Source organism: Neocloeon triangulifer, unplaced genomic scaffold (assembly GCF_031216515.1).
Source record: "Neocloeon triangulifer isolate White Clay Creek 2 clone unplaced genomic scaffold, ASM3121651v1 ptg000003l, whole genome shotgun sequence".
In the NCBI taxonomy this organism is placed as follows: domain Eukaryota; kingdom Metazoa; phylum Arthropoda; class Insecta; order Ephemeroptera; family Baetidae; genus Neocloeon; species Neocloeon triangulifer.
The window spans coordinates 1,651,440-1,664,315 of record NW_026775546.1 but is presented as its reverse complement, the minus strand read 5'-3'; the positions used below and the strand labels follow the sequence as shown (position 1 = coordinate 1,664,315).

Genomic DNA, 12,876 nt, shown 5'->3' with positions numbered 1-12,876 from the left:
AGTAGATTTTCAGTCGATTTATTTTCTTTTTGCCAAAGCAGAAACGGAAGGTAATTTTAAAATTTAGTTTACTTGGAAGTCTGTTTACTAAATTCTTGCTCAATAATGGAAATTAATTTTCTTCTTATGGAATTTTTGGCAAGGTTTTTAAATTTCTTCGAGTTTGCGCAGTGAGCATCGCGATTGGCAGCAGCATCAACAAACTCAATCTCAGCAATCAGCATTCTCAGCTCTCAGCAGCGGACGAATACAAACAATACCAAGACTTTCTCGTCCGTTGAATTTTGTAATCAGATTTTCTGGTCTGAGACTTTTAAAAAATTCCATCGATCAAGCCTTAATTGAGATTAAATATCATAGAACATTCTCTCGGCCACTCCGCACTTGGCAGAAACAACATGAGCAACCGCATTTCCAACCTTCTTAGACGAGCAAGAAGGACAAGGCCGACGGTGCAGCCCGACGTCTATGAGGTCAGTGACGATTCTGCCGATGAAGATGTGGACGAAGAGGAGTCGGACGAGGTCACCGAACTGAGCCAAGCTTCCGGGCCCTTAAATACATCATTGAACACGTCCTTTAGCCAGCAAGGTAATTCAGTTAATTTTTTTTATTTAATTTAATTTATTTTTCAATTTTCAAACATCTATTATTTTCAGAGTGTTCAGTGTGTCTGTCTTCGATTGAGTTGCCAATTCGGTTGCCCTGCACCCACTACTTCTGCTACACCTGCGCCAAAGGACTGGCCCAGACGAGCAGGGCGTGCGCGATGTGCCGAAGGCCGATCCCAAGTGACTTTGTCCACGACCCAGACAAGTATGTCGTGGGAATCATAAAAGAGCCAAATCTCGAGCACGCCTGGTTCTACGAAGGGGCCAATGGTAATTAGGCTACACATAATCACTCGAATCAAAGGGAGAAAATTAAAATCTAATTGTAATAATATAAGTCAAAAGTTTAACAGTTTGAGGAACTTTTAACGACAATTTTAGTTTTAATTTTGCTCCCTTATTTCAAAAATGACAAATATTTATTTTAGCTTGACACAAAAGTTTTTAATATAATTTAAGATTTAAATTTTTTTTAAATCAAATTTTATTTCGAAGGTTGGTGGATGTACGAGCCCCGGGTTCAGTCTGAGATCGAGGAAGCTTTTCTCAAGGGAGACCAGAAAGTGGAGGCGTTGATCGCTGGACATCTGTACGTCCTGGACATGAAGGATAAAGTCCAGTACAGAAAGGACCTCCCTTCGAAGCGCAGGCGCATGAAGAGGGACTTGCCTTCGTCCAGCCACAAAGGCCTTGCTGGCTTGAGACAAGAAATGCGACCCGAGTTTCCTCCTGGGAAGGAATAGTTTTAGTTTTTGTATTCGAAAAAGCAAGACGAAGTGATGGGAAATTCCTCATCATTGTTGATTGTGGATTTCCGATTTGATATGTTTACTGCTTGCTCTTCGTTTTAAGGCTGACCTTGATTTTTGACCCCTAAATTATTTAAACCTTGATGATAATCAATGTTTGTTCACGAGGGGGAAATTTTAAGGAATATATTAATTTTATTGTTGAAAAAACAAGACAATTGCAGGAAAAAAGGAATTATCTTTATCAACAATCCTTATTTAGCTCTCGGCTTTCTTGATTGGTCTTAACACTTATCACATTTTTAATTAATTTTCGATATGTTGTTAACTTACAAAATTGTCTTCTGCAACTTTCCCTTATAACTCCCCAAACTCAAAATCTTAATCGATTTTTTTTTTTAATTTTAATTCCTCAGCTTTGCCACTACTTCAGGGTTTAGATATTTTTATTTACTAGATTTTCAATTAATTTTCTCTACACAATAAATTTTGAGCATGGACTCACATGGAATATTGTTATTTTACTTTGCATTGAAGTTGGATTTAACTGATATGATATAAATGAATTTGGACATTGGTATCTATGGACATTGGTATCTATAAAAGCCAGTATGTGTATATATATATAAAAAAAAATATATTTCCAAAATGATAATATTCAAAATCGTCTTTACTTGTTATTTTATGTTACCTGTTATAATCTTTACTTCAGGACAAACAGCCCAATTAATTCTGATGCTGGTTGATTTGATATTGTATTTTAAACTATATTTGCATCAATTTTAACATTTTCAGGGAGAAAGCCTACAAGCTAACTCTGATAATGTTTTTTATAGAACTTATCGTTTGTGGAATATAATTTTCACCTCCTAATGGGCCAGATTGAAAATCTTCAACAAATGTTCACCAAATAATATGTTCCTTAATATTGGGTTCAAATTTATATGGAGCTTCCGTAAAATGTTTAAAATGAGGGAATCAAAACCTTAAAATAACAAATAAAAATTGTTACTAAGAATAAAAATAATCTTAAATTTCAGCATCAGAATAAATAAATAAAAATTTGCAGGACATTTAAGAACTTATTTTGAAAAATGCAATAAATAATTGAAATGGTTGTTTTAGCGCCAGTTCATTTAAATTTAAAAAATGCATATCCACCCGAAAAGCCGTAAAACCAGTGCGAACAAAACACATATAAAGGCGCCGTCGGCCACTCGCTCGTTTAATCTCCCCCGCGCAATATAATATGTGTGCACAGTACATCCGTCAGTGTGTGCTGTTGTGCGGTTGTTTACGCGTGCCCATCTTTGTAATTAGCCCCGCCGACCCTGATGTTCTTTTTTATTATGTATGTGTGTGTGTGTGCAGCTCGGCGTTTCATTAGTTGGCAGCTTCCTATCCCTATTCATCCGGAACAATGCGCGAGACCAGACAATGCAGGTTGCCTATGCATCACGCAGGCGTCGTGACCCACCCCGTCTCGTGGTCCGATCTTTTTCGCTCCTTCTCTCCACCGGGCTGTGCAAATACAAATCAGATCCTCTGATGATTGATTGGCGCTAATGGAGGGTGCTCTGCGCGCGTTATTTTTTGTCGCCCACACCATACACGCACGTTTTGTTGCCGGCGGTGCGGAAAAGCGAAAGGGGTGCCGCACCGGCCGCTTCCTTTCACTTTATCCCACTTGCGCTCATCAAGGATGGGTTCGGGCCCCCGCCGTGTGAGCAAAAATGTGATTCGAAAGAGAAACAAAAAAACCGACGCTAATTCTTGTTTTTTTTTTTTTCGGTGAAGTAAAAAGTTTCATTCTATCAGAAAGGTTTTTTTACTCGACATGGGAGAAGAGGCTTTGATGACTTTTAAATTGGTCGAAAAAAAAATTAATAAAATTGTAGTAATCATTTAAAACAAAGCGAAATCTTAAGCAAAAATTTAAGTGACAGTTTCAGTTAAAATCGTCTGCAAGCAAAATATCATTAGGTCTTTATATTAAAATATTTTATTCGCGAATTCCTTTAAATAAAAGCTAAAATAGGTTATTTTAATTAAATTAATTCTAAAGTTGAAGATAAATTTCAAAAAAAAATAATTGAAAATTACTTAAATTATTAAATGCAAATGTTAATATATTAAATAATAAAACAGTTCATGTTTAAAAATATTTTCAACAAATTTAAAACACCACATTATTTTGCTTCAGTATATTTTTCCATTTTTACTTCTTCTTCCTGGAAATCCCAAATTATGTAAAATAGAGCTTGCGGAATTTAACTATCTGTTTTCACAGTTTAAAAACTGGTCTTTTATTCTTATATTTATTTTGCAATTATAATTAACTTGTAGCAATTAATCTCACAGTTTCACCAAAAATAATTTTGCTCCACGTACGATATTTAATTCACTCTTTGTTATAGTAAACCATTCGTCATTTATTTTCCCTAGAGTAAATTGAAAAACAAACAAGTCCAGAACTTTTCCAATCACCATTAATTCTCTTTTTGCTGTTTGAGAGAGCTCGCGACAAAGCAAGTACCTCTGTACATCAAAGCGAGAGACACTCATTGAAAGATGAGAACCGGGCCCTCATGCGTATATGACTGATGACGTGAAACTGTAAAAATCGCAAAACAAAAAATATTCAAATCAATCATTAGCATTTTTTTTGAATGCTTGATTGAATGCGAGTTTTTACAAATATGCCTCTAAAAACATTTTTTTAATAAAATATGAGCACGAGTATTAATTTATCTCTATCTCGATGGCCCAGAGCGAAAGAATAATAAATTGCGCCGACCGTTGGTGCTCATTAAAAAATGAAGCGCGCGCGGAACGAATTTTTTTGTGCAGGGCTGTAATTTAAGCACTTTTGGCTTCTTCCGGTGCCACAGAATATAATTACAGGGGCCACTATAGAACGTGTATGGGTCATCCAATTTAGAAGTTGGACCAACTTTCCAAGAGTAACTAACTCAGCCGAACGAGGGAGGATGGCCGTCCAGGGAACCGCTCTTTAATCTGAAACATTGACATGGCGTGACGGATACGGAAACACGTCAGCGAGTGGTGGACTAAAAATCGCAATAGCAATATTTTAATCAAGAACTAATTTTTAATTTAATTTTGAAAACTGTGGTGAAAAGAAGCAAAAAATATTAATCTTAAAGTATCTGCTTGGGTTGCTTTTGAAGAAATTAACATTAAAAAAAATGTATATTTTTGCGTGTAAACTTTTTGAATTCTCTAATTCCTCTAATATGATTGTTGTTTATCTAATTGGCTAATTGCAATTTTCTATAAACATTGTTAAAAATTGAATTTTAGGTGCAAATGAAAAGAAAATCAAAACCTAATAATTTTTGTAATTAAAAAGATTTATTTACATAAAAAAATTAAATAATAAAATTGAAAATTTATTTAAGAATATTTTAATCTTCTAAATATTACTCCTTAAAATGTTTTAATTTTAAAATTTTTTTTCATCAAACTTTTAGAGCCGCTGTTCTATTCTTTCCCTGCAAAATATAATCCTCCCTGCTCCAGCGACGGCGGCAGCGGGCGTCTATATTTTCATTAGAGGAACTAACTTTGCTTAATCCGACGTAAATCAGCTTTTATGAGTTCACCGCACCAGCGTCGACGCCATTATGCAAATTCCGTCCGATTATTTCCGCATTAACTGCACATGTGTGATTTTCAGATTAAATAAATATTAACCACGCGACAAGATACGATGCCTAAATTTCCCTTTGGAAATAAAATAAAAATATAAATTCATGAGACAAAAATAAGTTACGAGAAACTTTTGATGATGTCTGCCGAGTTCAACTCTGTTGGTGTTGATAACCGACCGCGAGTGCTAAAAGCCAATATTATTTATTATTCAAATTGCCTCCCAACACTCTCTGCTCAGTGGCAGCTTCAACTCTCTCGTCGAGGAGGAAACTTCGCCCGATGCCTTGGTCGATTTTTAAAAATGTTTTAATTGAGTCAAGAACTTTACAGAGGTGCTTTATAAGTTAGATCAAAAAATTATAAATTATGGCACTGAATTTTTAGCCAGAAACTAGTGTCCTATTTAATATTATATGTTATGAATTCTTTCAATTTATGAAGGAATTGAAATTGCTCAACATTGAAATATTAAATTTTACGTTTTTATAATAAATTAAAAATTAATAATAAATTTATTATAAAAATTAGCGAAAATTATATATTTTTTAAAAATACGTACACCCTTCTCAAAGTTTTTATTTTACTTTTCGCACATTAGTCCTCTGCCTTTCCCTGCCTCTTTTAATAATATATTTCACTGAAAATTGGCTTAATATGGATAAAACTCAACACTAGTTAATTTTCATAAATTGAGGAATCCAGGTGGAAAATACCGCTCATTAAAAGGTAAGCGGCAGCAACACACTTGACGAATATATTTCTGCATGAAGGACCCAACAAGTTAATCCACATTGCTGTAAAAATTATTATCGGAATTGCAAAATAACGCATGGCTGAGTTTTCCTGCACTTTGCAATTTACGCTAAAAAATAATGCGTGAGTTTATAATTGCATAGGGTACTTACAATTAGCTCAACTCTGTGTGTTAATTGCAGTGAAAAAAATTACAGCTCACTGACATCATGCAAATTATAAATTGTTGGCAATGGTCGGAAGCATAAACTTAGATTAGTGTTTCTGTAAATTATTAAATTTTTTATGGTACTGAATTTTTTTCAGTTCAAATATTTTGATCAAATATTATACCTTCAGTAATCAAAATCTTTTGGTATGAGCTTATTACTCTGAATGACTCTGAAGAATCATAATTTACTCTTCACAAAGGAAGACAAAATTCTTTATTTAACTTACATTTTAAATTCAATTTCAAGTCTCTACGACAATCATGGTCAAAAATTTTAAATTGTTGTCCAATAATTTCTAAAAATCTTTCACGTTGTAAGATATAATTAAATAGATGATAATTAATTTACAAATAAAATACAATAGGTAACTTTTTGGCCACCAAAAATAAAAATATTATCACTCTAACTTCTTCAATGTCTTCTGATAATATAATTGTAATTTAGAAAGGCTTTGTATTTGTTAACTTATTCATAATTTATTTGAATCGAGATGGACTGTAGATAATAAACCGAAAATGATAAAAAATATGAGAGCTCTTACATTAATAAAATCTCACTAGAAACACAATTTTATAATAAATTGCACCAAAAATATGAAGTGACTTTTTTCACTGGGTCTCTACTGCTTGTTCTGGCGTCGGGTCTTCCTGCTGCTGGGCGCGCTCGATAAAGTGCACCGTGCATTTTTAATGCGGCGACCTTGACCTCCGCGACCCGGCCAAGGCGGCAACAAGAAGAGCGCGAGAACTAGCAAGAGACCGACTAATTAATTTGCATACGGCCGGGCGGTCCCCGCGCTGGGACGAGGGCAGGCCCCTTATTACTTCGCAGTTAGGCAAATTGTTGAGCAACTGCGTCTAGCAGGTTGCATACTCGCGCAACTCCGCAGGCGATCGCTGATGAATATTAATTATGTTTATGCGCAGCAGCAGCGGCAGTGCTGTTGCCCGGATGGATGGTGATTAATTGAAACACTCGGGGTGCATGGTGAATTTCCACTGTTTTATTCAAGCGAATTATTCATTATCAGCAGCATTTGTCGCTCCGAACACGGACACAAAACATGCCGTTTTCCTCCACGTGTCGCGTTTTGTATATCATCAAAGGACTGCACCGGCATGACTGCGTGTACGTGTTTGTTATTCTTTTGTCCGCGAGCTACAATGGCGTTTATTTAATCGAGCGTATCTTTTTTTGTTCGCAAAACAATAATTCTCTTTTCACTTATTAATTACGGTTGATTAGCAGTCCGCTCGGGTAACGTAGGTGACGCACTTGAAACTAATAGGCGAATAAAAAGAATTGAGCAGAATTTTATTGATTAAAAAAAAAATCAATTCTACATACAAAGTTTTTCAATTCTAGTATTTCTTTTTCATTGGAGCAAAATAAGCTTAATTCAATTTATTGGAAAAAAACAAATTCAATCAATTTTTAATAGTTTAAAAAATTTTTCTCTCTGTATCTGCGAAAAGAGTTTTTTTTTATTATACAGATTTTGAAAGGTATATTAATGGCATATCGCTTCTGCCCTTAAATTTTTTAATGATTGAGCAGAGCTCGCCTACTTTATCCGAGCCAACAATTAGCAATTTTAAGGTTAGAAAATAGTGAATTTTATCAGCATATTCCAAAAGAGTTTTGTTTAGAAGAACAATTACGTTTTTTTACCTTGGATTAAAGCAGCAGTGCACGCGTACATATACAAATAATTCGTTTTATTTATTTTTAATTTTTTCAGAAGGCGACTCGAGAGGCAGCCTGAAATGCATCGCTGATCGTGGAGGGAAGATTGAATTTTTGATTAGTGGACGATTGCGGATCATGAAATTCACTAAAGCATCCGCGATCCGGGTTTTAGGGCTGGGAGGTCGGTGTTTGCCAGCAATAATGGAATAACTAATTAGCTCGGTGGTGATTCCAATCACGATTCTGGCCAAGTGCTTTGGTGAATAATAACGCTGTTTTTTATTAAAAGGGCTTTCCAATATCCGAGGGTAAATTAAAACAACAAGGAAGATACAGATTTAAAAAAAGCCCTCATTAAATTTCTAAATTTTAACAAAAATTTGTGTTTTCCTTTTAATTAAAAAATAAAATTAAAGCCCTTATATGTTTTTACAATAAATCAGTCTCTCTTATTCTTTCCAGTGCATTTCAGGTTGCCCATATTTTGCCGTGAGTTAAATTTATCATGTCAGTTGGTGTTTATTAAGATATCAACAAGATTAAGGTGTCCTAGTTAATCTTCAGATCGTTAATTGGCTTAGAACATTGGTTTAGATTTTAACAACATTCAGAGTTAATTCACTTGCTTATTCACTAGAAAATGGACGACTTGACATTTTGGCAGGATATCCGGAGCTCATCAAACAATTATCATCAGTGTCCTGTCCTTTGCTTGATTGAGCCGAAATATAAACATACACATAGAATAATAACACAGGGTTGCGCAGAGAGAACACCGAGTCTCTTTTATTCTTTTTGCAACGAAGGAGGAAGAGACGCCAGTTTTGTCTCTCGTAAGGGGTAACCAAAGACGCTGCGGAAAATGGAAATAAATTGGGGGATCACAATCAAGCCGAGCAGAGAAAACACACACGCCATAGAGAAATACATAAAAAGATCAATTGCCGAGTAGAGTCAAGGGTCTGCTCTCGTGTGGAAATTTTATTAAGGGCCGTGTTTTATGGGCTCTCTCTTTTTCTTACTGATAATAAGCTCCATATGCCGCGCTCTCTGCAGAAAGAGAGGGGACCGTTTGCACTCAGAGGCCTTTTATCAGAGTGAATTATGAGTTCGAAAAAGCAGGGCGGCGGTCGTGATCAATATAAAAGGATTTTTCACGGGGGACCGCACAAATGCGACTAATTACGCCTTCCATTAAGGAGGAAAAAGTCGCGGCGGAATATCGACGAGAGTGGATTTGAATAATTTTTTTATTCACATTATTAATCGCGAGAAATCGCGCAAGAAGAAAAAGCAATTTGATTTTTTTTCTGAAGCAGATACTTATGAAAAAGTATCATAAAAAAGGATGATTGATACTTATAAAAAATTTAGTTTTGAAGACATTATTTAATAAAAAAATCTCACTTTTTTACTTAAATAAGGATAAGTGGCGGAATATTGATCAGACTCCAACTTCAGAGATTTGCATTTTTATTTTTTGCTCCAAGGACCGGGGCAAGTTGTAAAAAATTTGGCGTCTTTTCGTTCCTCTCTCGAGCATACCCATTTATATTTTTTATTCTTTCTTCCGCACATTTATGAATATATATAAATTCAAAATTTGGCACAAGTTTCGTCCTAGTGGCGACTAGACGAGCCGGCTGATTGTCACGAAGCCGAGTTTGAGATCAGCGGGCTGTAGAGATTGTCCATGGGAATGTTGGAGGTGGAGGCGATTGGCGTGGAACTTTTCTCCTCGTTCGGCGTCTCGTACAGCAGACGGTGCTGAATTGTGCGCCGTTTGTAGACCAGCAGGCCAATCAGTGCCAGGATGAAGAAAGACAGGACGATTGAGAAGAGCAGATTGACGGAGTGTTTGTTGTTCTGGATGCCCTGCAGCATGAAGGTGGCGTGCTGCGTCTTGGCCAGGGTGCACGAAATGTTGACGTAGAAGCCCGATTGCTTATCCTCAAAGGTGATGCAGAAGCGGTAGGTTGTGTCCGGCGCCAGTTGGCTGATGGTGTACGACCTGACGAAGGAACTGACGGCCACGCTCGACCAGTTCTCAGCCTCGTTTTGTCTCCGGTATAAAATCTGGTAGGTCGGGAATGAGTTCCTGGCCGTCCCGTTCCACACCAGGGTGACGAAATTTGCTGAGATTCCGGTTGGGAAAAGGTTGATGTCAATGCCACTGACCATCAGGGTCATGTTTGTCCGGGCTGTTGCCATTTTGTTTTCGGCGACGCAGGTGTAGACGCCGCTGTCGGTTGCTTTCAGGTGGTAGAAGATCAGGGTGCCAGGGTTTCGCAACCTGAGGCGAACCGAGTTTGAGGTGGCGTTGAGTACCGAGCCGTCAGGTAAGATCCAGTGCAGCCTGGGAATCGGCACACCCATAGCACGACACTCCAGGGTCAAAGGGTCGCCCAGTTTCCTGCTCACGTTGGTGCCACTGATGTGAACTATCTGGGGCCCGCACTCGATGGGCAACACCCTGGCAGGGGCGCAGGTCAGGTTTTGTGGGGATTCGAATTTGGCGCGATTCTGCTTGATCCAGAAGAAGTTGCAGTCGCACAAGAGGGGGTTGTTCAGGAGGGAGATTTTGGTCAGGGCGGATGAGGTGGTGACCAGCTGGCGACTCAGACCTCTCAGGTTGTTGTTGTTCAACCTGAGCACGGCCATTTTGGTGGTGTTGGCGAAGGCCTCGGGGTCAATGAAGTCCAGTTTGTCGTTGTCTTCCATAGACATGATGGTCAGGTTGTACAAGTTGTGGAAAGAGAAGCCATCAACTATTCTCAGGTCACTCATTTTTGACGCTGAAATCTCCTGCACGCTCAACTCACTGAATGAGTAGGCCTGCAGTTTGCTGACTGGATTCATATCTACCTTAAGCAACCTGAGATTGCCCAGGGTCTGAAGGGCAGCGTTAGGAATCACGGCCAGTAGGTTGTTATCCAAAAGGAGAGTGTGCAGAAGGGATAAACCGGCAAAACCCTGCGGTTCAATGCCGTTGATGCGGTTGCCGCTGAGCACCAACCTCTGCAAACGGTCGGTGGCGCGAAAAACGTTTCTATTCACATGGTGGATAATATTATGCGCAAGACTGAGATTGACCAAATTCCGAAGACCCAAAAACCACTCCTCGTACAACGAACCAATCATGTTCGAGTCCAAGTTCAACCCCTTTAAATTGTTTAACATGACAAAAGCGCCGTCCTCGATGTAATTTATACGGTTGTCACTCAACACCAAATTCTCTAGTTTTTCCAAGCCGGAGAAAGTGTCACTGAAAATTGTGGATAATTCGTTCTTGGCCAGATTCAGGTAGATCAGGGAGCTGTTGGTGCCGAAAACTCCCCTGCCGACGGCCTTGATCCGATTGCTGGAGACATCCAGTTCTTTGAGTCGAGAACTGAGGGGTGGAGCGGCCGTCAGTTCTTTTAGTGAGTTGCCTTTGAGGGAAAGCGCCTCCGTTTCAACTGGAATCTGGTCGGCGGGCACATCATCCAGGTTCTGGTACGAGCAGTCGGCGGTCACCAGGCGCGCAGACGAGAACACCGAGGTCAGCACGTCACAGCGGCAGTGCAGCGGGCACTGAGCGGTGCCCCCGGCCACCACCGCCGCCAACCACACCAGCACGCTCGCCCACATTACATCATCTGAAACAGAAAAATGGAAAATATTAATCGCAAGCAGAGGAAAAAATGAAATTTATTTAAATATACCAGACTTCTCTTAAAATTAGAGAGGAACAATGTTTTAAAGGGTGAGATTATTTTATTTTTTCCAATTTAATTTTAAATAGTAGATTATTTGGAATAATAAATTTTTGTGTGTGTATCCACCCCAGAAATTCAATTGCTTTTATTCAAGTATCAATAAAATAATAATTATTCTTTTTCTTTAAATTCAGTGGCACTTTGTGAACAGACCCGATAAAATATTAAAGTTTTAAATCAAAGTTTTGGAATAAACCAAATAACCAAATTGCATGCATAAATATATAAATAAAAAAGTATTAATGAGATTTAAAAAAATTTTTAAATAAAACTAATAAAGGAATATTGATCTGAAATTAATAATTTTTAATTTATTTTAAAAAGTGTAAAATTTAAATGTTTAAAACATATAGTCTGCATTTTTAATTTTTAAATTGATATAGTGTTTATTGATAATTTAATTTTTAAATCTATAAATGTAGTCTCATTCTTGATCGCAGCATCATTAAAATAAATTTAAAAAAATCATCATTTTGTTACATCAAATTCAGTATAAGAAGTTTACAGAGTATATAAAAAATATATAATGATAAATTATACAAAAAGAGCAGAAGAGCGAGAGCAAATAATTTAAAGAGCGGAAGAATTTTAAAAAGTTGGTGAGCGGAGCAAGAATGGAGTGAAAAGTCTATTCAAAGAGTGAGAGCAGAGCAGGGAGCGGAAAAGTCTAAGAAATTGTCATCAAGAAAGTCAAAATCAAATAGAATGCAAAAAAATCATAAATTATTTCCATGCCTAATTGAAATAGCAAAATTTTCAAATTTTAAGGTAATTTAATTTTCTTTTAATTTCACTTCTTTCTTCTTAAAATCTTGATACATAGAGGAGCTAAATTACCTCTGGAAATTCGCTCCAAAGAAAATTCCTTGGCTCTTTCCACCCCCCTTTAGAAGCGCAAGGTATTGCAAAAAATTTTAATGAAACGCTTAAAAGGGCAAATTTAATGGTACGGCGCGAACGACATTAATCTTTTCTGGCGAGTGAAAAGGTACACGTTCGCCTCCGGCTCAACTTATTCAGGCCTTTTTACGATCTTGCTCCTTATTCGCCAGAGTCCATTATTATATTCAACCCTTTGTGCCCTGGAAAAGCAATTTCGGGCGCTGCTTTTTCTTCCCCGAGATCGCGAGCACGCGTTCGGCGCTGATTCGGTGCTAATGCAATATTCCTTTCATTGATTATGGGTTTCTCTGGCGCGCAAAAAGGCCCAATCACTTTCGCATCTCACAAGTTTGACTACTTGTTTCTTGTTTGCTATCGCGCTCTCCACCGCACCAGTTTCATCAAACAACGCCGGAACTTTTGACTCCCTGCACTGATACGAACAAACTTCGGCGAGAGTGTCTCGCCAAGAAAAAAAAACTTTTTCTCCCCCCAAAGAAAAAGGAGTTGCTCCGATAAACAATTTTATTCGTCCTTTTTGGAAAGG

General features: G+C 37.5%; 2 protein-coding genes across 3 annotated transcripts in view; one reads left to right on the top strand and one right to left on the bottom strand.

Moving 5' to 3' along the window:
- Positions 1 to 4: 4 nt before the first annotated feature.
- On the top strand, positions 5 to 1,771 carry LOC132193067 (E3 ubiquitin-protein ligase rnf146). 2 transcript variants are annotated; one of them, XM_059613433.1, is made up of 5 exons: positions 5 to 50; positions 144 to 302; positions 361 to 591; positions 660 to 881; positions 1,107 to 1,771. In XM_059613433.1, the coding sequence occupies exons 3-5, from the start codon at positions 399 to 401 to the stop codon at positions 1,352 to 1,354; spliced, it is 663 nt and encodes a 220-aa protein (XP_059469416.1). In that variant the 5' UTR covers positions 5 to 50; positions 144 to 302; positions 361 to 398; the 3' UTR covers positions 1,355 to 1,771. The 2 variants fall into 2 exon arrangements, with proteins under 2 accessions (XP_059469416.1, XP_059469415.1); XM_059613432.1 differs by having other exon boundaries at positions 144 to 591.
- Positions 1,772 to 6,993: 5,222 nt separating this feature from the next.
- The window catches only part of LOC132205916 (leucine-rich repeat neuronal protein 1-like), a 37,148-nt gene continuing 31,265 nt past the window's right edge, over positions 6,994 to 12,876 (bottom strand). Inside the window, exon 2 of the mRNA XM_059635297.1 lies at positions 6,994 to 11,327. Coding sequence (XP_059491280.1) covers positions 9,340 to 11,319 — 1,980 coding nt within the window. The 5' untranslated portion in view covers positions 11,320 to 11,327 and the 3' untranslated portion in view covers positions 6,994 to 9,339. The remainder of the gene's footprint in view (positions 11,328 to 12,876) is intronic.